The sequence below is a fragment of the Rhinopithecus roxellana genome, chromosome 5 (assembly GCF_007565055.1).
Source record: "Rhinopithecus roxellana isolate Shanxi Qingling chromosome 5, ASM756505v1, whole genome shotgun sequence".
Lineage (NCBI taxonomy): Eukaryota > Metazoa > Chordata > Mammalia > Primates > Cercopithecidae > Rhinopithecus > Rhinopithecus roxellana.
In genome coordinates this window covers 87,378,446-87,402,781 of record NC_044553.1, presented here as the reverse complement: position 1 = coordinate 87,402,781, position 24,336 = coordinate 87,378,446, and the positions used below count along the sequence as shown (strand labels likewise).

Here is a 24,336-nt window from a genome sequence, read left to right as displayed (position 1 = left end):
TTATCCACTTGTTGATTGATGGGCATTTGGTTCCACATTTTTGCAATTGCGAATTGTGCTGCTATAAACATGCATGTGCAAGTATCTTTTTCATATAATGACTTCTTTTCCTCCGTGCAGATACCCAGTAGTGGGATTGCTGGATCAAATGGTAGTTCTACTTTTAGTTCTTTAAGGAATCTCCACACTGTTTTCCACAGTGACTGTACTAGTTTACATTCCCACCAGCAGTGTAGAAGTGTTCCCTAATCACCAAATGCACGCCAACATCTATTTTTTTTTATTTTTTAATAATGGCCATTCTTGTGGGAGTAAAGTGGTAACACATCGTGGTTTTGATTTGCATTTTTCTGGTTATTAGTGATGTTGAGCATTTTTTCATATGTCTTTTGGTCATTTGTATATCTTCTTTTGAGAATTGTCTATTCATGTCCTGAGCCCACTTTTTGATGGGATTGTTTTTTTTCTAGCTGATTTGTTTGAGTTCCATGTGGATTCTATATATTAGTCCTTCATCAGATGCATAGTTTGCAAAGATTTTTTTCCCACTCTGGGTTGTGTTTACTCTGCTGACTGTTCCTTTTGCTATGCAAAAGCTCTTTGGTTTAGTTAAGTCCCACCTGTTTATCTTTGTTTTTGTTACATTTGCTTTTGAAGTCTTTGCCTAAGCCAGTGTCTAGAAGGATTTTTTTCCGATGTTATTTTCTAGATTTTTTTATAGTTTCAGGTCTTAGATTTAAGTCCTTGATCTATCTTGAGTTGATTTTTGTGTAAGGTGAAAGATGAGGTTTTATTCTCCTACATGTGGCTAGCCAATTATCCCGGCACCATTCGTTGAAAAGGGTGTCCTTTCCCCACTTTATGTTTTTGTTTGCTTTGTCAAAGATCAGTTGGCTGTAAGTATTTGTGTTTATTTCTGCGTTCGCTGTTCAGTTGGTCTGTGTGGCTGTTTTTACACTAGTACCATACTGTTTTGGTGACTTACGGCCTTGTAGTTTGAAATCAGGTAGTGTGATGCATCCAGATTTGTTCTTTGTGCTCAATCTTGGCTTTGGCTGTGTGGGCTCTTTTTTGGTTCCATGTGAATTTTAGAATTTTTTTTTTTTTATCTAATTCCGTGAAGAATGATGGCATTATTTTGATGGGGATTGCGCTAAATTTGTAGATTGCTTTTGGCAGTATGGTAATTTTCACAATGACCATAAGCTCATTTTCTTTCTTTCTTTTTTTTTTTTTTTTATTATACTTTAAGTTCTAGGGTACATGTGCATAACGTGCAGGTTTGTTACATATATATACTTGTGCCATGTTGGTGTGCTGTACCCATCAACTCGTCAGCACCCATCAATTCATCATTTATATCATGTATAACTCCCCAATGCAATCCCTCCCCCCTACCCCCTCCCCATGATAGGCCCCAGTGTGTGATGTTCCCCTTCCCGAGTCCAAGTGATGTCATTGTTCAGTTCCCACCTATGAGTGAGAACATGCGGTGTTTGGTTTTCTGTTCTTGTGATAGTTTGCTAAGAATGATGGTTTCCAGCTGCATCCATGTCCCTACAAAGGACGCAAACTCATCCTTTTTTATGGCTGCATAGTATTCCATGGTGTATATGTGCCACATTTTCTTAATCCAGTCTGTCACAGATGGACATTTGGGTTGATTCCAAGTCTTTGCTATTGTGAATAGTGCCGCAGTAAACATACGTGTGCATGTGTCTTTGTAGTAGAATAATTTATAATCCTTTGGGTATATACCCAGTAGTGGGATGGCTGGGTCATATGGTACATCTAGTTCTAGATCCTTGAGGAAATGCCATACTGTTTTCCATAATGGTTGAACTAGTTTACAATCCCACCAACGGTGTAAAAGTGTTCCTATTTCTCCACATCCTCTCCAACACCTGTTGTTTCCTGATTTTTTAATGATTGCCATTCTAACTGGTGTGAGATGGTATCTCATTGTGGTTTTGATTTGCATTTCTCTGATGGCGAGTGATGATGAGCATTTTTTCATGTGTCTGTTGGCTGTATGAATGTCTTCTTTTGAGAAATGTCTGTTCACATCCTTTGCCCACTTTTTGATGGGGTTGTTTGTTTTTTTCTTGTAAATTTGTTTGAGTTCTTTGTAGATTCTGGATATTAGCCCTTTGTCAGATGAGTAGATTGCAAAAATTTTCTCCCATTCTGTAGGTTGCCTGTTCACTCTGATGGTAGTTTCTTTTGCTGTGCAGAAGCTCTTTAGTTTAATTAGATCCCATTTGTCAATTTTGGCTTTTGCTGCCGTTGCTTTTGGTGTTTTAGACATGAAGTCCTTGCCCATGCCTATGTCCTGAATGGTACTCCCTAGGTTTTCTTCTAGGGTTTTTATGGTATTAGGTCTAACATTTAAGTCTCTAATCCATCTTGAATTAATCTTTGTATAAGGAGTAAGGAAAGGATCCAGTTTCAGCTTTCTACTTACAGCTAGCCAATTTTCCCAGCACCATTTATTAAATAGGGACTCCTTTCCCCATTTCTTGTTTCTCTCAGGTTTGTCAAAGATCAGATGGCTGTAGATGTGTGGTATTATTTCTGAGGACACTGTTCTGTTCCGTTGGTCTATATCTCTGTTTCGGTACCAGGACCATGCTGTTTTGGTTACTGTAGCCTGGTAGTATAGTTTGAAGTCAGGTCAGCGTGATGCCTCCAGCTTTGTTCTTTTGACTTAGGATTGTCTTGGCAATGTGGGCTCTTTTTTGGTTCCATTTGAACATTGAAGCAGTTTTTTCCAATTCTGTGAAGAAAGTTATTGGTAGCTTGATGGGGATGGCATTGAATCTATAAATAACCTTGGGCAGTATGGCCATTTTGACGATATGGATTCTTCCTACCCATGAGCATGGTATGTTCTTCATTTTGTTTGTGTCCTCTTTGATTTCACTGAGCAGTGGTTTGTAGTTCTCCTTGAAGAGGTCCTTTACATCCATTGTAAGTTGGATTCCTAGGTATTTTATTCTCTTTGAAGCAATTGTGAATGGAAGTTCATTCATGATTTGGCTCTCTGTTTGTCTGTTACTGGTGTATAAGAATGCTTGTGATTTTTGCACATTGATTTTGTATCCTGAGACTTTGCTGAAGTTGCTTATCAGCTTAAGGAGATTTTGGGCTGAGACAATGGGGTTTTCTAAATATACAATCATGTATGTCATCTGCAAACAGGGATAATTTGACTTCTTCTTTTCCTAACTGAATACCCTTTATTTCTTTCTTTTGCCTGTTTGCCCTAGCCAGAACTTCCAACACTATGTTGAATAGGAGTGGTGAGAGAGGGCATCCCTGTCTTGTGCCAGTTTTCAAAGGGAATTTTTCCAGTTTTTGCCCATTCAGTATGATATTGGCTGTGGGTCTGTCATAAATAGCTCTTATTATTTTGAGGTACGTTCCATCAATACCGAATTTATTGAGCGTTTTTAGCATGAAGGGCTGTTGAATTTTGTCAAAGGCCTTTTCTGCATCTATTGAGATAATCATGTGGTTCTTGTCTTTGGTTCTGTTTATATGCTGGATTACGTTTATTGATTTGCGAATGTTGAACCAGCCTTGCATCCCAGGGATGAAGCCCACTTGATCATAGTGGATAAGCTTTTTGATGTGCTGCTGAATCCGGTTTGCCAGTATTTTATTGAGGATTTTTGCATCGATGTTCATCAGGGATATTGGTCTAAAATTCTCTTTTTTTGTTGTGTCTCTGCCAGGCTTTGGTATCAGGATGATGTTGGCCTCATAAAATGAGTTAGGGAGGATTCCCTCTTTTTCTGTTGATTGGAATAGTTTCAGAAGGAATGGTACCAGGTCCTCCTTGTACCTCTGGTAGAAATCAGCTGTGAATCCATCTGGTCCTGGACTTTTTTTGGTTGGTAGGCTTTTAATTATTGCCTCAATTTCAGAGCCTGCTATTGGTCTATTTAGGGATTCAACTTCTTCTTGGTTTAGTCTTGGAAGAGTGTAAGTGTCCAGTTTGCGTAGAGGTGTTTATAGTATTCTCTGATGGTAGTTTGTATTTCTGTGGGGTCGGTGGTGATATCCCCTTTATCATTTTTTATTGTGTCTATTTGATTCTTCTCTCTTTTCTTCTTTATTAGTCTTGCTAGCGGTCTGTCAATTTTGTTGAACTTTTCAAAAAACCAACTCCTGGATTCATTGATTTTTTGGAGGGTTTTTTGTGTCTCTATCTCCTTCAGTTCTGCTCTGATCTTAGTTATTTCTTGCCTTCTGCTAGCTTTTGAATGTGTTTGCTCTTGCTTCTCTAGTTCTTTTAATTGTGATGTTAGAGTGTCCATTTTAGATCTTTCCAGCTTTCTCTTGTGGGCATTTAGTGCTATAAATTTCCCTCTACACACTGCTTTAAATGTGTCCCAGAGATTCTGGTATGTTGTATCTTTGTTCTCATTGGTTTCAAAGAACATCTTTATTTCTGCCTTCATTTCGTTATGTACCCAGTAGTCATTCAGGAGCAGGTTGTTCAGTTTCCATGTAGTTGAGCAGTTTTGATTGAGTTTCTTAGTCCTGAGTTCTAGTTTGATTGCACTGTGGTCTGAGAGACAGTTTGTTATAATTTCTGTTCTTTTACATTTGCTGAGGAGTGCTTTACTTCCAATTATGTGGTCAATTTTGGAATAAGTGCGATGTGGTGCTGAGAAGAATGTGTATTCTGTTGATTTGGGGTGGAGAGTTCTATAGAGGTCTATTAGGTCCGCTTGGTGCAGAGATGAGTTCAATTCCTGAATATCCTTGTTAACTTTCTGTCTCGTTGATCTGTCTAATGTTGACAGTGGAGTGATGAAGTCTCCCATTATTATTGTATTGGAGTCTAAGTCTCTTTGTAAGTCTCTAAGGACTTGTTTTATGAATCTGGGTGCTCCTGTATTGGGTGCATATATATTTAGGATATTTAGCTCTTCCTGTTGAATTGATCCCTTTACCATTATGTAATGTCCTTTCTTTGTCTCTTTTGATCTTTGATGGTTTAAAGTCTGTTTTATCAGAGACTAGGATTGCAACCCCTGCTTTTTTTTGTTCTCCATTTGCTTGGTAGATCTTCCTCCATCCCTTTATTTTGAGCCTATGTATGTCTCTGCATGTGAGGTGGGTCTCCTGAATACAGCAGACTGATGGGTCTTGACTCTTTATCCAGTTTGCCAGTCTGTGTCTTTTAATTAGAGCATTTAGTCCATTTACATTTAAGGTTAATATTGTTATGTGTGAACTTGATCCTGCCATTATGATATTAACTGGTTATTTTGCTCGTTAGTTGATGCAGTTTCTTCCTAGCCTCCATGGTCTTTACATTTTGGCTTGTTTTTGCAATGGCTGTTACCGGTTGTTCCTTTCCATGTTTAGTGCTTCCTTCAGGGTCTCTTGTAAGGCAGGCCTGGTGGTGACAAAATCTCTAAGCATTTGCTTATCTGTAAAGGATTTTATTTCTCCTTCACTTATGAAACTTAGTTTGACTGGATATGAAATTCTGGGTTGAAAATTCTTTTCTTTAAGAACGTTGAATATTGGCCCCCACTCTCTTCTGGCTTGTAGAGTTTCTGCGGAGAGATCTGCTGTTAGTCTGATGGGCTTCCCTTTGTGGGTAACCCGACCTTTCTCTCTGGCTGCCCTTAAGATTTTTTCCTTCATTTCAACTTTGGTGAATCTGGCAATTATGTGTCTTGGAGTTGCTCTTCTGGAGGAGTATCTTTGTGGCGTTCTCTGTATTTCCTGAATTTGAATGTTGACCTGCCCTACTAGGTTGGGGAAGTTCTCCTGGATGATATCCTGAAGAGTGTTTTCCAACTTGGTTCCATTTTCCCCCTCACTTTCAGGCACCCCAGTCAGACGTAGATTTGGTCTTTTTACGTAATCCCATACTTGTTGCAGGCTTTGTTCATTTCTTTTTCTTCTTTTTTCTTTTGGTTTCTCTTCTCGCTTCGTTTCATTCATTTGATCCTCAATCGCTGATACTCTTTCTTCCAGTTGATTGATTCAGTTACTGAAGCTTGTGCATCTGTCACGTATTTCTTGTGTCATAGTTTTCATCTCTGTCATTTCGTTTATGATCTTCTCTGCATTAATTATTCTAGCTATCAATTATTCCACTCTTTTTTCAAGATTTTTAGTTTCTTTGCGCTGTGTACGTAATTCCTCCTTTAGCTCTGAGAAGTTTGATGGACTGAAGCCTTCTTCTCTCATCTCGTCAAAGTCATTCTCTGACTAGCTTCGATCTGTTGCTGGTGATGAGGTGCGCTCCTTTGCAGGGGGAGATGTGCTCTTATTTTTTGAATTTCCAGCTTTTCTGCCCTGCTTTTTCCCCATCTTTGTGGTTTTATCTGCCTCTGGTCTTTGATGATGGTTACGTACTGATGGGGTTTTGGTGCAGGTGTCCTTCCTGTTTGATAGTTTTCCTTCTAACAGTCAGGACCCTCAGCTGTAGGTCTGTTGGAGATTGCTTGAGGTCCCCTCCAGACCCTGTTTGCCTGGGTATCGGCAGTAGAGATTGCAGAAGATAGAATATTGCTGAACAGCTAGTGTACCTGTCTGATTCTTACTTTGGAAGCTGCCTCTCAGGGGTGTACTCCACTAGTGGGGGATGTCTCCCAGTTAGGCTACTCAGGGGTCGGGGACCCACTTGAGCAGGCAGTCTGTCCGTTCTCAGATCTCAACCTCCGTGTTGGGAGATCCACTGCTCTCTTCAAAGCTGTCAGAGAGAGTCGTTTGCATCTGCAGAGGTTGCTGCTGCTTTTTTTGTTGTTGTTTGGCTGTGCCCTGTCCCCAGAGGTGGAGTCTACAGAGACAGGCAGGTTTCCTTGTGCTGCTGTGAACTCCACCCAGTTCTAGCTTCCCAGTGGTTTTGTTTACCTACTTAAGCCTCAGCAATGTCGGGCACCCCTCCCCCACCCTTGCTGCTGCCTTGCAGTTAGATCGCAGACTGCTGTGCTAGCAATGAGGGAGGCTCTGTGGCCGTGGGACCTTCCCGACCAGGTGTGGGATATAATCTCCTGGTGTGCCTGTTTGCTTAAAGCGCAGTATTGGGGTGGGAGTTACCCGATTTTCCAGGTGTTGTGTGTCTCAGTTCTCCTGGCTAGGAAACAGGATTCCCTTCCCCCTTGCGCTTCCTAGGTGAGGCGATGCCTCACCCTGCTTCAGCTCTCGCTGGTCAGGCTGCAGCAGCTGACCAGCACCGATTGTCTTGCACTCCCTAGTGAGATGAACCCAGTACCTCAGTTGAAAATGCAGAAATCACCGGTCTCCTGTGTTGCTCGCGCTGGGAGTTGGAGACTGGAGCTGTTCCTATTCGGCCATCCTGTTCCACCCCCCGCCTTGCCTTTTCTTATAGATTTGAAGGAGGTCTTTATAAAGTCTATATAATAATCCTATATTATATATTTTCCATTCTCTTCTCTCCACCTTGACTTGTCTATTAATTTTATTGCACAAAACTTTTAATTTTTTTTTTTTTTTTTTTTTTTTTTGAGACAGAGTCTTGCTCTGTCGCCCAGGTTGGAGTGCAGTGGTGCAATCTCAGCTCACTGCAACCTCCGCCTCCCAGGTTCAAGCGATTCTCCTGCCTCAACCTCTTAAGTAGCTGAGACTACAGGCTCCTGCCACCAACCCCAGCTAATTTCTTTTTTTTTTGTATTTTTAGTAGAGATGGGGTTTCACTGTGTTAGCCAGAATGCTCTTGATCTCTTGGCCTTGTGATCCGTCCCCCCTCAGCCTCCCAAATTGCTGGGATTACAGGCGTGAGCCACTGCACCTGGCCCCCAAATTTTTAACTTTTCAGGCAGTCAGATTTATTAGTCTTTCTTTTTATGTTTTGGGCTTTAAAAAAAATCTTATTTAAGAAATTCTTTTCTCTGTGTGTCATTTTCCCGTAACGGCTTTGCTTTTTAAAATTTTCTACCTGTGCGCATATACAATAAAAATTATGGCTAAAACCTGACTGATATAACAAATAAATGGTAAATAATGATTGAATATTATAGTTGGTTATGAGTCACTCTTCACAGTTAAATACGCAGGTACAGGTTGTGAGATAACTGGCATTGTTTCACAATTACATAATATCTGTTTGAAATTCTTGAGTAACAAAATGATTTTATTTTACCTGGGAGAAGATAATTATGTTTTTTCAGTCCTACCACAGTTTTCTATAACTTTTCAGGCTTTTTAGTTTTTCTTTTGTTATACTTTAAGTTCTAGGGTACATGTGCACAACGTGCTGGTTTGTTACATATGTATACATGTGCCATGTTGGTGTGCTGCACCCATTAACTCGTCATTCACATTAGGGATATCTCCTAATGATATCCCTCTCCCCCACCACACGACAGGCCCCGGTGTGTGATGTTCCCCTTCCTGTGTCCAAGTGTTCTTATTGTTCAATTCCCACCTATGAGTGAGAACATGCGGTGTTTGGTTTTTCGTCCTTGCGATAGTTTGCTGAGAATGATGGTTTCCAGCTTCATCCGTGTCCCTGCAAAGGACATGAACTCATCCTTTTTTGTGGCTGCATAGTATTCCATGGTGTATATGTGCCACATTTTCTTAATCCACTCTATCATTGATGTACATTTGGGTTGGTTCCAAGTCTTTGCTGTTGTGAATAGTGCTGCAATAAAGATACGCTGTTCATGTGTCTTTATAGCAGCATGATTTATAATCCTTTGGGTATATACCCAGTAATGGGATGGCTGGGCCAACTTTTATTTCTAGTTCTAGATCCTTGAGGAATCGCCGCACTGTCTTCCACAATGGTTGAACTAGTTTAGAGTCCCACCAACAGTGTAAAAGTGTTCCTGTTTCTCCACATCCTCTCCAGCACCTGTTGTGTCCTGACTTTTTAATGATCGCCATTCTAACTGGTGTGAGACAGTATCTCATTTGTAGTTTTGATTTGCATTTCTCTGATGGCCAGTGATGATGAGCATTTTTGCATGTGTCTGTTGGCTGCATACATGTCTTCTTTTGAGAAGTGTCTGTTCATATCCTTTGCCCACTTTTTGATGGGGTTGTTTTTTTCTTGAAAATTGATTGAGTTCTTTGTAGATTCTGGATATTAGCCCTTTGTCAGATGAGTAGATTGCAAAACTTTTCTTCCATTCTGTAGGTTGCCTGTTCACTCTGATGGTAGTTTCTTTTGCTGTGCAGAAGCTCCTTAGTTTAATTAGATCCCATTTGTCAATTTTGGCTTTTGTTGCCATTACTTTTGGTGCTTTAGACATGAAATCCTTGCCTGTGCCTATGTCGTGAATGGTATTGCCTATGTTTTCTGCCTAGAGGTTTTTATGGTTTTAGGTCTAACATTTAAGTCTTTAATCCATCTTGAATTAATTTTTATATAAGGTGTAAGGAAGGGATCCAGTTTCAGCTTTCTACATATGGCTAGCCAGTTTCCCCAGAACCATTTATTAAATAGGGAATCCTTTCCCCATTTCTTGTTTTTGTTAGGTTTGTCAAAGACCAGATGGTTGTCAATGTGTGGTATTGTTTCTGAGGACTCTGTTCTGTTCCATTGGTCTATATCTCTGTTTTGGTACCAGTACCATGCTGTTTTGGTTACTGTAGCCTGGTAGTATAGTTTGAAGTCAGGTAGCGTGATGCCTCCAGCTTTGTTCTTTTGACTTAGGATTGTCTTGGCAATGCGGGCTCTTTTTTGGTTCCATGTGAACTTTGAAGCAGTTTTTTCCAATTCTGTGAAGAAAGTCATTGGTAGCTTGATGGGGATGGCATTGAATCTATAAATTACCTTGGGCAGTATGGCCATTTTCATGATAATTGATTCTTCCTATCAACGAGCATGGAATGTTCTTCCATTTGTTTGTGTCCTCTTTTATTTCATTGAGCAGTGGTTTATAGTTCTCCTTGAAGAGGTCCTTCACATCCCTTGTAAGTTGGATTCCTAGGTATTTTATTCTCTTTGAAGCAATTGTGAATGGGAGTTCATTCATGATTTGGGTCTCTTGTCTGTTTGTAGTGTATAAAATGCTTGTGATTTTTGCACATTGATTTTGTATCCTGAGACTTTGCTGAAGTTGCTTATCAGCTTAAGGAGATTTTGGGCTGAGATGATGGGGTTTTCTAAATATATAATCATGTAATCTGCAAACAGGGACAATTTGACTTCCTCTTTTCCTAACTGAATACCCTTTATTTCTTTCTCCCGCCTGATTGCCCTGGCCAGAACTTCCAACACTATGTTGAATGGGAGTGGTGAGAGAGGGCATCCTTGTCTTGCACCAGTTTTCAAAGGGAATGCTTCCAGTTTTTGCCCATTCAGTATGATATTGGCTGTGGGTTTGTCATAAATAGCTCTCATTATTTTGAGATACGTCCCATCAATACCTAATTTATTGAGAGTTTTTAGTGTGACTGGCTGTTGAATTTTGTCAAAGGCCTTTTCTGCATCTATTGAGATAATCATGTGGTTTTTGTCTTTGGTTCTGTTTATATGCTGGATTACATTTATTGATTTGCGTATGTTGAACCAACCTTGCATCCCAGGGATGACGCCCACTTGATCATGGTGGATAAGCTTTTTGATGTGTGGCTGTATTTGGTTTGCCAGGATTTTATTGAGGATTTTTGCATCGATGTTCATCAGGGATACTGCTCTAAACTTCTCTTTTTTGGTTGTGTATCTGTCAGGCTTTGGTATCAGGATGATGCTGGCCTCATAAAATGAGTTAGCGAGGATTCCCTCTTTTTCTGTTGATTGGAATAGTTTCAGAAGGAATGGTACAAGCTCCTCCTTGTACGTCTGGTAGAATTCGGCTGGGAATCCGTCTGGTCCTGGACTTTTTTTCGTTGGTAGGCTATTAATTGTTGCCTCAGTTTCAGAACCTGTTACTGGTCAATTCAGGGATTCAACTTCTTCCTGGTTTAGTCTTGGGAGGGTGTATGTGTTCAGGAATTTATCCATTTCTTCTAGATTTTGTAGTTTATTTACATTGAAGTGTTTATTTTCTGATGGTATTTCGTATTTCTGCGGGATCCGTGGTGATATCCCCTTTATCATTTTTTATTGCATCTATTTGATTCTTCTCTCTTTTCTTCTTTATTAGTCTTGTTAGTGATCTATCAATTTTTGTTGATCTTTTCAAAAAACCAGCTCCTGGATTCATTGATTTTTTGAAGGTTTTTTTGTGTCTCTATCTCCTTCAGTTCTGCTCTGATCTTAGTTATTTCTTGCCTTCTGCTAGCTTTTGAATGTGTTTGCTCTTGCTGCTGGAGTTGTTCTAATTGTGATGTTAGGATGTCGATTTTAGATCTTTCCTGCTTTCTCTTTTGGGCATTTAGTGCTATAAATTTCCCTCTACACACTGCTTTAAATGTGTCCCAGAGATTCTGGTATGTTGTGTCTTCGTTCTCATTGGTTTCAAAGAATGTCTTTATATCTGCCTTCATTTCGTTAGGTACCCAGTAGTCATTCAGGAGCAGGTTATTCAGTTTCCATGTAGTTGAGCGGTTTTGAGTGAGTTTCTTAATCCTGAGTTCTAGTTTGATTGCACTGTGGTCTGAGAGATAGTTTGTTATAATTTCTGTTCTTTTACATTTGCTGAGGAATGCTTTATTTCCAATTATGTGGTCAATTTTGGAATAAGTGCGATGTGGTGCTGAGAAGAATGTATATTCTGTTGATTTGGGGTGGAGAGTTCTGTACATGTCTATTAGGTCTGCTTGCTGCAGAGATGAGTTCAATTCCTGGATATCCTTGTTAACTTTCTGTCTCTTTGATCTGTCTAATGTTGACAGTGGGGTGTTTGAAGTCTCCCATTATTATTGTATGGGAGTCTAAGTCTCTTTGTAAGTCTCTAAGGACTTGCTTTATGAATCTGGGTGCTCCTGTATTGGGTGCATATATATTTAGGATAGTTAGCTCTTCTTGTTGAATTGATCCCTTTAACATTATGGTAATGGCCTTCTTTGTCTCTTTTGATCTTCGATGGTTTAAAGTCTGTTTTATCAGAGACTAGGATTGCAACCCCTGCCTTTTTTTGTCTTCCATTTGCTTGGTAGATCTTCCTCTATCCCTTTATTTTGAACCTATGTATCTCTGCATGTGAGCTGGGTCTCTTGAATACAGCACACTGATGGGTCTTGACTTTTTATCCAATTTGCCAGTCCGTGTCTTTTAATTGGTGCATTTAGCCCATTTACATTTAAAGTTAATATTGTTACGTGTGAATTTGATCCTGTCATTAAGATATTAGCCGGTTATTTTGCTCGTTAATTGATGCAGTTTCTTCCTAGCAAGGAGCATTTAGCTCATTTATATTTAAGGTTAATATTGTTATGCGTGAATTTGATCCTGTCATTATGATGTTAGCTGGTTATTTTGCTCGTTAGTTGATGCAGTTTCTTCCTAGCATTGATGCTCTTTACAATTTGGCATGTTTTTGCAATGGCTGGTACCAGTTGTTCCTTTTCATGTTTAGTGCTTCCTTCAGGAGCTTTTGTAGGGCAGACCTGGTGGTGACAAAATCTCTCAGCATTTTCTTGCCTGTAAACGGTTTTATTTTTCCTTCACTTATGAAGCTTAGTTTGGCTGGATATGAAAGTTTGCGTTGAAAATTCTTTTCTTTAAGAATGTTGAGCCGGGCGCGGTGGCTCAAGCCTGTAATCCCAGCACTTTGGGAGGCCGAGACGGGCGGATCACGAGGTCAGGAGATCGAGACCATCCTGGCTAACACGGTGAAACCCCGTCTCTACTAAAAATACAAAAAAACTAGCCGGGCGAGATGGCGGGCGCCTGTAGTCCCAGCTACTCGGGAGGCTGAGGCAGGAGAATGGCGTAAACCCGGGAGGCGGAGCTTGCAGTGAGCTGAGATCTGGCCACTGCACTCCAGTCTGGGCAACAGAGTGAGACTCCGCCTCAAAAAAAAAAAAAAAAAAAAAAATGTTGATTATTGGCCCCCACTCTCTTCTGGCTTATAGCATTTCTGCCCAGAGATCCGCTGTTAGTCTGATGGGCTTCCCTTTGTGGCTAACCCTACCTTTTCTCTGGCTGCCCTTAACATTTTTCCTTCATTTCAACTTTGGTGAATCTGACAATTGTGTGTCTTGGAGTTGCTCTTCTCGAGGAGTATCTTTGTGGCGTTCTCTGTATTTCCTGAATTTGAATGTTGGCCTGCCCTGCTAGGTTGGGGAAGTTCTCCTGGATAATATCCTGAAGAGTGTTTTCCAACTTGGTTCCATCCTCCCCATCACTTTCAGGTACACCCATCAGATGTAGATTTGGTCTTTTCACATAGTCCCATATTTCTTGGAGGCTTTGTTCGTTTCTTTTTACTTTTTTTTCTCTAAACTTCTGAGAAATTCTTTTCTCTCCCAAGATCATGAAGAATGCAGAATTTCTTCTAAAATTTTAAAATTTTATTTGTAAGATTTGTCTGTGAAACCATCTCTTAGTTTGTTGAATTATTTGTCCTTTCCATAGTAATTTAGAATGATACCTGTGTCATATATGCTGAGATCTTTTTCTAGGTGCTTAATTCTGTTCCATTAGTCTTACTTATCTGACTTTGTGCCAATACCACACTATTTCCATTACTAAAACTTTGTTTTGTTTTCTGATGGGAGAGAAATCCTGTTTTTTTTTTCCTTATTTTGCAAAATGAACTTGCTTATTTTGGAGAGTTTGGTTTTTCATACATATTTTAGGATCACTTTGCTAAATTTAACTAAAAAATCCTTTTGGAGTTTTTATTAGAAGTGCATTTAATTTATAGATCAATTTGGGAAACAACTACTTCTTCCGAAAATTTATAATTTTTTAATGTATTAAGTATGTTGCTCTTTGTTAGATTTATTCCTTGAAAGATTATGATTCTGTCGTTACTATTGTAAATGTGATATTTTAAAAAACACATTTAGTAATTTCTTTTCTTTTTTTTTTTTTTTTTTTTGAGACGGAGTCTCGCTCTGTCACCTGGGCTGGAGTGCAGTGGCCGGTTCTCAGCTCACTGCAAGCTCTGCCTCCTGGGTTTATGCCATTCTCCTGCCTCAGCCTCCACATTTAGTAATTTCTGGTTGTTGTTGTATAGGGACTTTAATTTCTGTACATTGATATTGTATATAGTACTGCCCCTGAACTTTCTTATTAGTACAATTTGTAGATTATCTTGGATTTTCTGTATTGAAAGTTTATATTATCTGAATAACATTTGTTTCTTCATTTTCTACACTTGTAAGTCTTCTTCTTTATCTTATTGCCTTGTCTAAGGCCTTCAGTACTGCGATGAATAGAAGCATAGATGGCAGGCCTGTCTTCTATTGTTGTTAGCTTTAAAAGGAATGCTACTGATGAGTTGATCCATAGTATGTGGTATTTATTTATGAATTTCTAATATTCTTTACTGAATTAGGGAGTTTACCTTCCACTCATTCTTTCTTGCTAAGGTGTTCATAATGAATAAGTGTTAAATTTTATCTAATGATTTTTTGTTTCAATTTAGATTGTAATTTATTTTGCTTTAATTTGTTAATGCAATCAATTTAAATTAATAGCTTTTCTAATCATAAACCAATGTAGTATTCTTAGGATAAAGTTGAGATAGTCATGTGTTTTTAAATATATTGCTATATTTACTAATGTGTCATTTGGGAGTTTGAAAATAAGCTTATATTTGAATTAGTCTTTTTTTGTTATCCTTGTCTACTTTTATATCGATCTTATACTAATCTCAAGAATGGAAGTTTAGAATTTCCTCTCGTTTTATATTTCCTAGATTTTGATTCAGATGTTTTATGAATATTTGTAAAACTCCTATAAAAATATTTGAACCTGGCCAGGCACGGTAGCTCATGCCTGGAATCCCAGCACTTTGGGAGGCTGTGGTGGGCAGATCATGAGGTCAGGAGATCGAGACCATTCTGGCCAACATGGTGAAAACCCCGTCTCTTCTAAAAATTCAAAAAAAGTAGTTGGGCGTGGTGGCGCGTGCCTGTAATGCTGGCTACTTGGGAGGCTGAGGCAGGAGAGTCAGTTGAACCTGGGAGGTGAAGGTTGCAGTGAGCTGAGATTGTGCCACTGCACTGCAGCCTGGTGACAAATGTATTTTAAAATATATTGTTATATTTACTAATGTATCGTTTGTATTTTCATTTGAGACTCCATCTCAAAAGAAGAAAAAATAATGCTTGAATCTAAAGTTTCAAAAAATTCAATCGATTTTTGACTGTTGAAAATTTCTATATATTATTGAGTTCATTTTGTAGTTTAATTCCTCTAGAAGTTATTTTTTTCATGTTTTTCAAGCAAGTACCTGAAAATATTCATAGTATTTTTTGATATGTTTTAAAATTCTTTATCTGTGTTTATGATTCTCTTTTCTTTCCTAATATTGTTTATTTGTGCCTACGTTCTTTTTCTTAATTAAGATCTTTATTCTTTCCAATATTCATGGTATAATTGTTGAAAGTGTTTAAGAAAGGCAACCTGTTTTACATGAATTATTAAGTACATTTTTAATGAGAAAAGTTTAATTTCTCAGAGAGCTGTGTAATCATTTCGTTTAGGCTGCAAGTCACTATTTTTTCATATGCTGATTGCAAACCAGTAATTTACTGGTTTTCATGTTATGTTTTATAAGTATTGAATTCCTTTAGAGTGGGGCTAACGTTTGGGTATTAGAAGGGTACCTTCTTGTTTGAATAAAGATTTTCATCAAATTTTTATTTAGGAGAATAATTTTTGAAATATATATCAAATCTCAGAAAAACTAACATATAGGCATCCTTAAAGGCTTTTAAATTAGGAATGAGGATCATCTACAGGAAACCCTAGTGGTTAGCTGTTTCCTGTTTTGTGATGTCAGATGCAAGCAGTGAACCAGGCCAGCCTATATAGCTATTGCTGCAGCTACACAGTCGAGCTTTCTTGGATTTACCTAATAACTAATGATGTCTAATATCTTTTAATGTGCTTAATTCGCCTATTTGTCTTTTTTGTTCAAACATTTATTTGAATCTTTTTGCTTATGAGTTTTTTTTCTTTTTTTCCTGATGATTTGGTTCTTTGTGTAGTCTGGATACAAGTCCTTTAACAGATGTAAGATTTAAAAATATTTTCTTGGCCAGGCTCAATGGCTCATGCCTGTAATCCCAGCACTTTCGGAGGCCAAGGTGGGTGAATCACCTGAGGTCAGGAGTTGAAGACCAGCCTGGCCAACATGGCGAAACTCTGTCTCTACTAAAAATATAAAAATTAGCCGGCCGTGGTGACGCGCTTCTGTAATCCCAGCTACTTGGGAGGCTCAGGCGGAAGAATCACTTGAACCCGGGAGGTGAAGGTTGTGGTGAGCCGAGATCGCGCCACTGCACTCCAGCCTGGGTGACAGAGTGAGACTCTGTCTCAAAAAAAAATTTTTTTTTCCCTCTAGTCTGTGGGTTATATTTTCATTCTCTTAACTGTGTCTTTCTAGAAGAAGAGCTTTTAATTTTAGTGAAATCCAGTTTATCAATTTTTTCTTTTATGGATCACACCTTTCTGTCGTAGCTGAGATAACTTTGCTGAACTGAGGGTCAGAAAGGTAATTTCTTGCTTTCCTCTTGTAAAAACTGTCCTTTGTCTGCTAAATTATCTTTGTGACTTTATTAAAAAAAATAAATAGAGTGTCCATTATGTGTGGGCTTATTCTTGGACTCTCTTCTATTTCATTATGCTCTTTGTCATCTGTCTTTATACCAGTACCTCACTGTCTTGATTATTGTATGTAGTTTTATAATAGGTCTTTAAAAACATTTTTTTATTTTTAAAATTTTTGTTCATTCATTCATTCGTTCGTTCAGTCAGTCATTCAAACACCAACTCAAGCCAGATACAATAGGTCTTGATATCAGATGGTATTTGCCTTTTAGTTTTATCTTTTTCTGATTTGTATTGAGTATTCTAGATGTTTGTATTTCCATATGAATTTTAGTACTGGCCTGTCAATTTCTAAACAAATTCAATGTTGTTTTATAATTTTAAATTTATAAGTCGTGCCCATCTTTTGCCAGATTGATACTTAATTTTTTTTCATTTTTTTGATGCTATTGTAACTAATAATGTGGTTTTAAATATTAATTTTCAATTGCTTTTGCAGGAATATAGAAATACAATTGAATTTTATATGTTGATGTTACATTCTGCAACCTTGTTAAACAACATCAGATTTTCAACATAGATTATCATGTCATGTGAACAAGGATAGCTTTGCTTCTTTCATTCCAATTTGAATGCCTTTGTTTCTTTTTCTTGCCTTGGTATACTGGCTAGAATTTTCAATATAGTGGTGAATAGAAGTGGTGAGAGACACATCCTTGTTTTGTTTCTGATTTAGGGGAAATATACTTATGCTTTCACCATTAACCTATGGTATTAACAGTAAGTTTTTAATAGATGATTGATATCAGGTTGAGGAAATTTCCTTAATTTCCTAGTTTCTGACACTTTTTTTTTTTTTGAGACAAAGTTTCGCTCTTATTGCCCTGGCTGGAATGCAATGGCTCAATCTCAGCTCACCACAACCTCTGCCTCCCAGGTTCAAGCTATTCTCCTGCCTCAGCTTCCTGAGTAGCTGGGATTACAGGCATGCACAACCACGCCTGGCTAATTTTATATTTTTAGTAGAGACAGGGTTTCTCCATGTTGGTCAGGTTGGTCTCGAGCTCCTGACCTCAGGTGATCCACCCACCTCGGCCTCCCAAAGAGCTGGGATTACAAGCGTGAACCACTGCACCCGGCTATTTCTGACACTTTTTATCAGGAATTTACATTAGACTTTTGTTAAGTCCTTTTTCTGAATATATTCAGATAATGTGTATTGTAAAATTTTGTTTAAAAAAATTTTTTGTTTATAGGAAGAATTACGTTGATTTATTTTTTAATAGGTAAGCCAATGTTGCATTTCTAGGATAGACCTTAATTAATCATGATTTTCTATCTACATTACATATGGTTGGGTTTGGTTTGCTAAAATTTTTTATAATTATTACATTGGTGTTCATGAGAGATACTGTTCTGTAATTTTTTTCTTGCTATATCTTTCTCTGGTTTTGATATCTGGATAATACTAGCTTTTAGTCCCTCCATGTTTTTTGCTCAGTGTGGCTAGAATAGGGATTGGCAAACTATGGCTCATGGGTCACATTCTACCAACCACCTCTTTTTTTCATGGCCAGCAAGCTAAGAATGATTTTCCATTGTTAAGTTGTTACATTTTAAGTGTTGTGTGTATATATATATGTATATATATATACCTAAGTAATAGCCTTGATTTTGCTGGTTGGACCATAAAACTGAAAATATTTATTAGGAGAAAGGTTGCCAGTTTAATTGATTTTTATTTTATTTTATTTTATTTTGTTTTTTTTTTGAGGTGGAGTCTTGCTCTGTCGCCCAGGCTGGAGTGCAGTGGCCGGATCTCAGCTCACTGCAAGCTCCGCCTCCCGGGTTTACGCCATTCTCCTGCCTCAGCCTCCCGAGTAGCTGGGACTACAGGCGCCTGCCACCTCGCCCGGCTAGTTTTTTGTATTTTTTAGTAGAAACGGGGTTTCACCGTGTTAGCCAGGATGGTCTTGATCTCCTGACCTCGTGATCCGCCCGTCTCGGCCTCCCAAAGTGCTGGGATTACAGGCTTGAGCCACCGCGCCCGGCCGATTTTTTTTTTTTTTTTAAAGAACCATATTTTAGTTTTCATTGGTTTTTATCTATTTTTCTTTTTCTCCATTTCATTGATGTCCTCTCTGATCTTTATTACTTCGTTTCTTCCACTTAATTGGAGTTTCATTGCTTTTTGTTTCTTAGTTTCGTAGAGTAGATGCTACAATATATAATCTGCAGTAAATCTCATTCTTTGTATTTTTTGTTTCAGACATTATAGTTTTCATCTGTAGTAGTTCAACTTGGGTATCTATTAAAATTTTTTCCTCCCCTCCCCTCCCCTCCCCTCCCCTCCCCTCCCCTCCCCTCCCCTTTTCTTTCTTTTCTTTCTGTCTCACTTTGCCACCCAGGCTGGAGTGCAGAGGTGTGATCTTGGCTCACTGCAATCTCTGCCTCTTGGGTTCAAGCAGTTTTCCTGCCTCAGCCTCCTGAGTAGCTGGGATTTTTTTTTTTTTCACAGTTGGATTAGATTATTAGGTAATATAGATTACTAATTGTATTATGTTTTATTAGAATTAGATTGGAAATCTTTGTGCAAAGCTACTGAAAAGATCATATGCTATTTTTTTCATGGCTGTTTTGCCTCTGATGTTTATTTCACCAATATTTGAAGAAAGAGATAAAAAGGAGAACCTAGACATCTGCCACCATGCCTGGCTAATTTTTGTGTTTTTCATAGAGATGGGATTTCACCATTTTGGCCAGGCTAGTCTTAAACTCCCGACCTCAGGTGATCCACCTGCCTCAGCCTCCCAAAGTGCTGGGATTACAGACGTGAGCCATCGCACCCGGCCTATCTATTAAAATTTTAACATCTTTTTTATATCTTCCCTGTCTCTAACTTTTGAACATGTGAAATACAGTCATAATAACTGTTATTTCTATGGTGATTCTAACATCTGTGTCAGTTTTGAGTTGGTTTTGATAGATTGATTTCATTCTTCTTTATGGGTTATCTTTTCTTGTTTTTTTGCAAGCCTGGTAACTTTTGTGGATTCCAGACATCATGAATTTTACTTTGTTTGTTACTAGAAGCCTTTGTATAATTTGCAAATATTCTTAAATTTTGTTATGGGATGTAGTTACGTTATTTAAAAATAATTTGATCCTATTTTGTTTTTTAATAATTGTTAAGCAGGACCTAAGCAATATTTGGTCTGGGGCACATTTTCCTACTTTTGAGGCCAAATCCTTCTGAGCATTTTACCCAGCATCCCATGAATTACGGTTTTCTAGTTTGGTAGGATCAGGAACCGTTTCTACCTTATCTGTATGAATGCCAGGTACTACTTCATCTAATCCTTTTAGAGAGTTCTTTCCCCAGCTTGAGTAGTTCCTTATATGTGTGTGCTGATGAGTACTCTGCTGATTCCAAAATGGTACCTTTGCAGATTTCTGGAGTTCTCTCTCCTCTACAGTTCTCTTATTCAAACTCTGTGTTGGTCTTTTTAGACTCTTAGCTCCATTTCTTCAACTCAGTGAATGTACTGGCTCCATCTGCATTTCCCCTCCATACACTGTGGTCTGGAAACTCTCTGAATACAGTAAGCTGGAACAGTCATAGGGTTGTCATCATTTGTTTTCCTTCTCTGGCGATCACTGCCCTTTGTTGCTTGATTGCAGTTTTATTAGGTCATTGTTTAATAAATTTCATCTGGATTTGACTTGTTTCAGGCAGGATGGTAAATATCTTGGCTAGAAGCAGATGTATCTGTATCTTTGGCATGATGAATATGATAAAGCATTCTGTTCCCTAAGTATTCAGAAAAGAGACTGTTCGTGCCTATTGACTCCTTTCTGGATGGAGTTTGGAAAGAATAGTTCTTCTGTATTTTTTTTTTTTAGAGTGATTTTTCCAGTACTTTTCTTTTGTACAGGTTTTTTTTTTTCACAGTTGGATTAGATTATTAGGTAATATAGATTACTAATTCTGTTATGTTTTATTAGAATTAGATTGGAAATCTTTGTGGAAAGCTACTGAAAAGATCATGCTATTTTTTTCATGGCTGTTTTGCCTCTGATGTTTATTCCACCAATATTTGACGAAAGAGATAAAAAGGAGAACCTAGACATAATCTTTCTATTGTCAATTTTTCTGTCACTAAAATATGTTCTGAAAAAGGACATTCCTGTCCTATGACATATTGCTGCCAAAATAAATCCCAAGAGATTGAAGCTTTATTCTAGTTTCAAATTGTTTCCTAGAAACCAGCCACCTAATTCAGAAAGAGATTAAGAGCCAAATCTTAGAAACATAACTTTTAAAAACTATATACCAAGACATGCCTCATTTGTGAATGTATGTGTGCTCATAAATTGGGTAAGTGTGCACCTAACTACTGTATTCATTTTATTATTCACTTTGTGCTTATACAAATGAAGCCTTTTTCATTCATATTCTGTAGCGTTGAACACTCCTGATTGGAGGATAGTTACTTTTTATGCTCCTGTTCAGTGTTAATGCATACAATTTTACAGGAAATTATAAAATGTCTCCACTTACTTTGGTATAGCTGTAACAATAGCTACTTTATTAAACATGTTTTCTGAAGTAGTGTAGGTAATTGACAGTTAATTTGGCTTTATCAGGTTATATAAAAAATGTTAGAGAAGCTATAAAAAAAAACCTTTTGTATCAGAGTGTTTGCATCAAAAGGCTATGTTGGCTGGGCGCAGTGGCTCATGCCTGTAATCCCAGAACTTTGTGAGGCTGAGGTGGGCGGATCACTTGAGGCCAGGAGTTTGAGACCAGCCTGGCCAACCCAATGAAACCCTGTCTCTACTAAAAATGTAAAAAAATTAATCAGGAATGGTAGTACATGCCTGTAATCCCATCTGCTCAGGAGACTGAGGCACGAGAATCATTTGAATCTGGGAGGCAGAGGTTGTGGCAAGCCAAGATCCCATCACTGTACTCCAGCCTGGGTGACAAATTGAGACTATGTCAAAAAAAAAAAAAGACTATGTTGACATCTGAATTTAAGTTCTGCCAACTATAATTTAAAACTTAAGTTCCCTTAAACTGGTCATGATGGTAAGAATAGATAGCCCAGACTTTTTGAGATTACAGCTCATCTCTAAAATGACAAAGGTCAGATATAATAGTAGCCTTCATAAAATTTATTGCCACTGTGCTAAATACTTTTATAGACATTTCCTCATTTAAATAGACTTTGAAAGAAAAATCAGCTATTTAATCTTTAGGACAATTTTGTAAAAAGATCAATATATGTGTGTATTAATTTCCTATTGCTACTTTGACAAATACCACAAACTTTATGGCTTAAAACAACATAAATTTATTCTCTTAGAGTTTTGGAGGCCAGAGATCTGAAATAAGTTTCACTGGGCAGAAACCAAGATGTCAGGAGGGCTGGATTCCCTAGAGAAGCTCTAGGAGAGCATCTAGGGTTTTTTTGTTTGTTTGTTGGTTGGTTTGTTTGCCTTTTCCAGTTTCTGAAAATGAGTTCCTTGCCCAGGCTGGCCATGAACTCCTGGGCTCAAGTGATCCTCCTACCTGGGCCTCCCAAAGTGCTGGGATTACAGGCATGAGCTACTACACCTGGCCCAGTTTTTTTCTGATATGTTTTATCTTCTACTCTTGTCTTTGTTTTTTCTATATAAGACCGATGCTTAGTAGTCTAATGTCATGAATAGAAAGACAGATTTACATAGTCTGATATTGTAATTAATTTAGAAATACATTATATTTGATGTTTGAGCATGTCCTTAGACATGTGTTCAGATATGCTTCCTTATTCCCTTTAAGCCTTTTCTTTACTTTTTCCTTCACTTTTGTTACTCTCAATGCTAATGAAGAATTGACTGCTTTGCCACTGATGGTGGTACTCTAAGTAATGGGATGAAAGATTTTAGGAAACAGCTCTAGAGGTTTGTTAACTCCTAGAAGATCGTAGATTATTATTTTCTGTTTTTCATTATTGTCATTTCATTGGTTAATCCTATACCTTTGAAGAAAAAATTCCATTTGATACTTCTTTTATGCTGTATGGTTCAGCAACTTATGAAGTTTACAGTATAAATGTTTTAGCAAAGTGAGCTTGTATTTTGTTGCACAGTTTAAAAGCTGAATGTTTACATTTTCTTGCCTAAACTACAGGATACCAGAAGGCCCCATTGATCAGGGGCCAGCTATAGGAAGAGTACGCGTTTTAGAAGAGCAGCTTGTTAAGGCCAAAGAACAGATTGAAAATTACAAGAAACAGACCAGAAATGGTAAGTGATTATACATTGTTTTTTCCCTCCTCAGTATATAGGCTTTAGCACAAATAATCGAAAGTTTCCTTTTATCAAAATGTTGGAAATGCTACGACCCTCTTTTCTTTGACTGCAGGTCTGGGGAAGGATCATGAAATCCTGAGGAGGAGGATTGAAAATGGAGCTAAAGAGCTCTGGTTTTTCCTACAGAGTGAATTGAAGAAATTAAAGAACTTAGAAGGAAATGAACTCCAAAGACATGCAGATGAATTTCTTTTGGATTTAGGACATCATGAAAGGTACAGTTCTCCTTTCACATTTTATTTGGGCTTTAGAAAAGATTATAATCTAAGAATGAGAAACAGACTTGTTAATCCATCTGTTGAGTGGTAAATATTAATAGCACCTACAATATTTAAGAGGAGAAGAGTACCTGAGGTCCCAAAGGATGGTAATTGCCAAGTGCAGTTCATCAACCAAAATATACCACCAGAAAGTATTAATTAAAATGTATTTCTAGAAATCTTTATATTCTAAATAAATTCTGAAGGTAGTGGTGCCAGCCAACAATACATTAAAACATCTTTCTCTAAATGTTCTTTATATATAATCAGTATTTGAAGCGGAGTATGCAGTTTTGCATTCCGGTACATTGGAACTCATACTGAGTGAGTCCGATGGTTACATTTCTAATTCAAATATTAAAAACTTTAAAATAGCATTATTCTAATGAAAAGTTAACAGGTTTTTTTTTTTTTTTTTTTTTTTCTTTAAGTAAAAAGGAGCATTCTGTTCATTGTTCATTCATTAGTTGCTGGAAAGAGGAACCTGAGATCTGCCTGGTTAAATTTGTTTCTCCTATGCACACATTGCTAAATAATACGAAGTTTATCTTCCACAGAAAAGAAAACATTTTGGCGTTGTTGTGTTCATGCAGAACAAAATGTACTGAAAATCATTATAAATACAGTGAAACCTGTCTTTAGGCCTATTATATTTAAAGTCTATGTTCCCAGTAGGATTCTGATGGCAATTACTGTCCCATTAGTGAACAATAAAAGAAAAATTGTTGTATTAGCACAACCTACTACTGTGAAGAGGAAAAGAATTACCCCATACAAGTAAGAGATTTCATATTTATTAACATCAGCAGCAATATTATAATGATTTTGAAAAATTGCTTGGTTGTTTTAGGTGAAATTAAAAATCTGTCTATTGGAATCATTTTAGCATTAATAAAGCTACAGAAATATGATAGCATGGATTTCAAGGGGCAGTGAATTATTAGGCCACACATTGGACAGACTCTTTGATATATTTAGCCCCACTTGCAGTCACGCCATACTTAGACCACTAAACCAAATGCTGATTAATTCTGCCCTTAATATTTCTCTACCCTAAAGCTGATTCTAGGCACGAAACTTCTCTTAAATGGAATTTTGTGC

At 37.8% G+C, this 24,336-nt stretch overlaps 1 protein-coding gene across 7 annotated transcripts in view; it reads left to right on the top strand.

Moving 5' to 3' along the window:
* FUT8 (fucosyltransferase 8) overlaps nt 1-24,336 on the top strand; it is a 357,961-nt gene that overhangs the window by 204,694 nt on the left and 128,931 nt on the right. For all 7 annotated transcript variants that reach the window (XM_030930690.1, XM_030930692.1, XM_030930688.1 and 4 more), the window contains 2 exons: nt 22,794-22,909; nt 23,028-23,190. In XM_030930690.1, the coding sequence (XP_030786550.1) occupies nt 22,794-22,909; nt 23,028-23,190 (279 nt within the window). The remainder of the gene's footprint in view (nt 1-22,793; nt 22,910-23,027; nt 23,191-24,336) is intronic.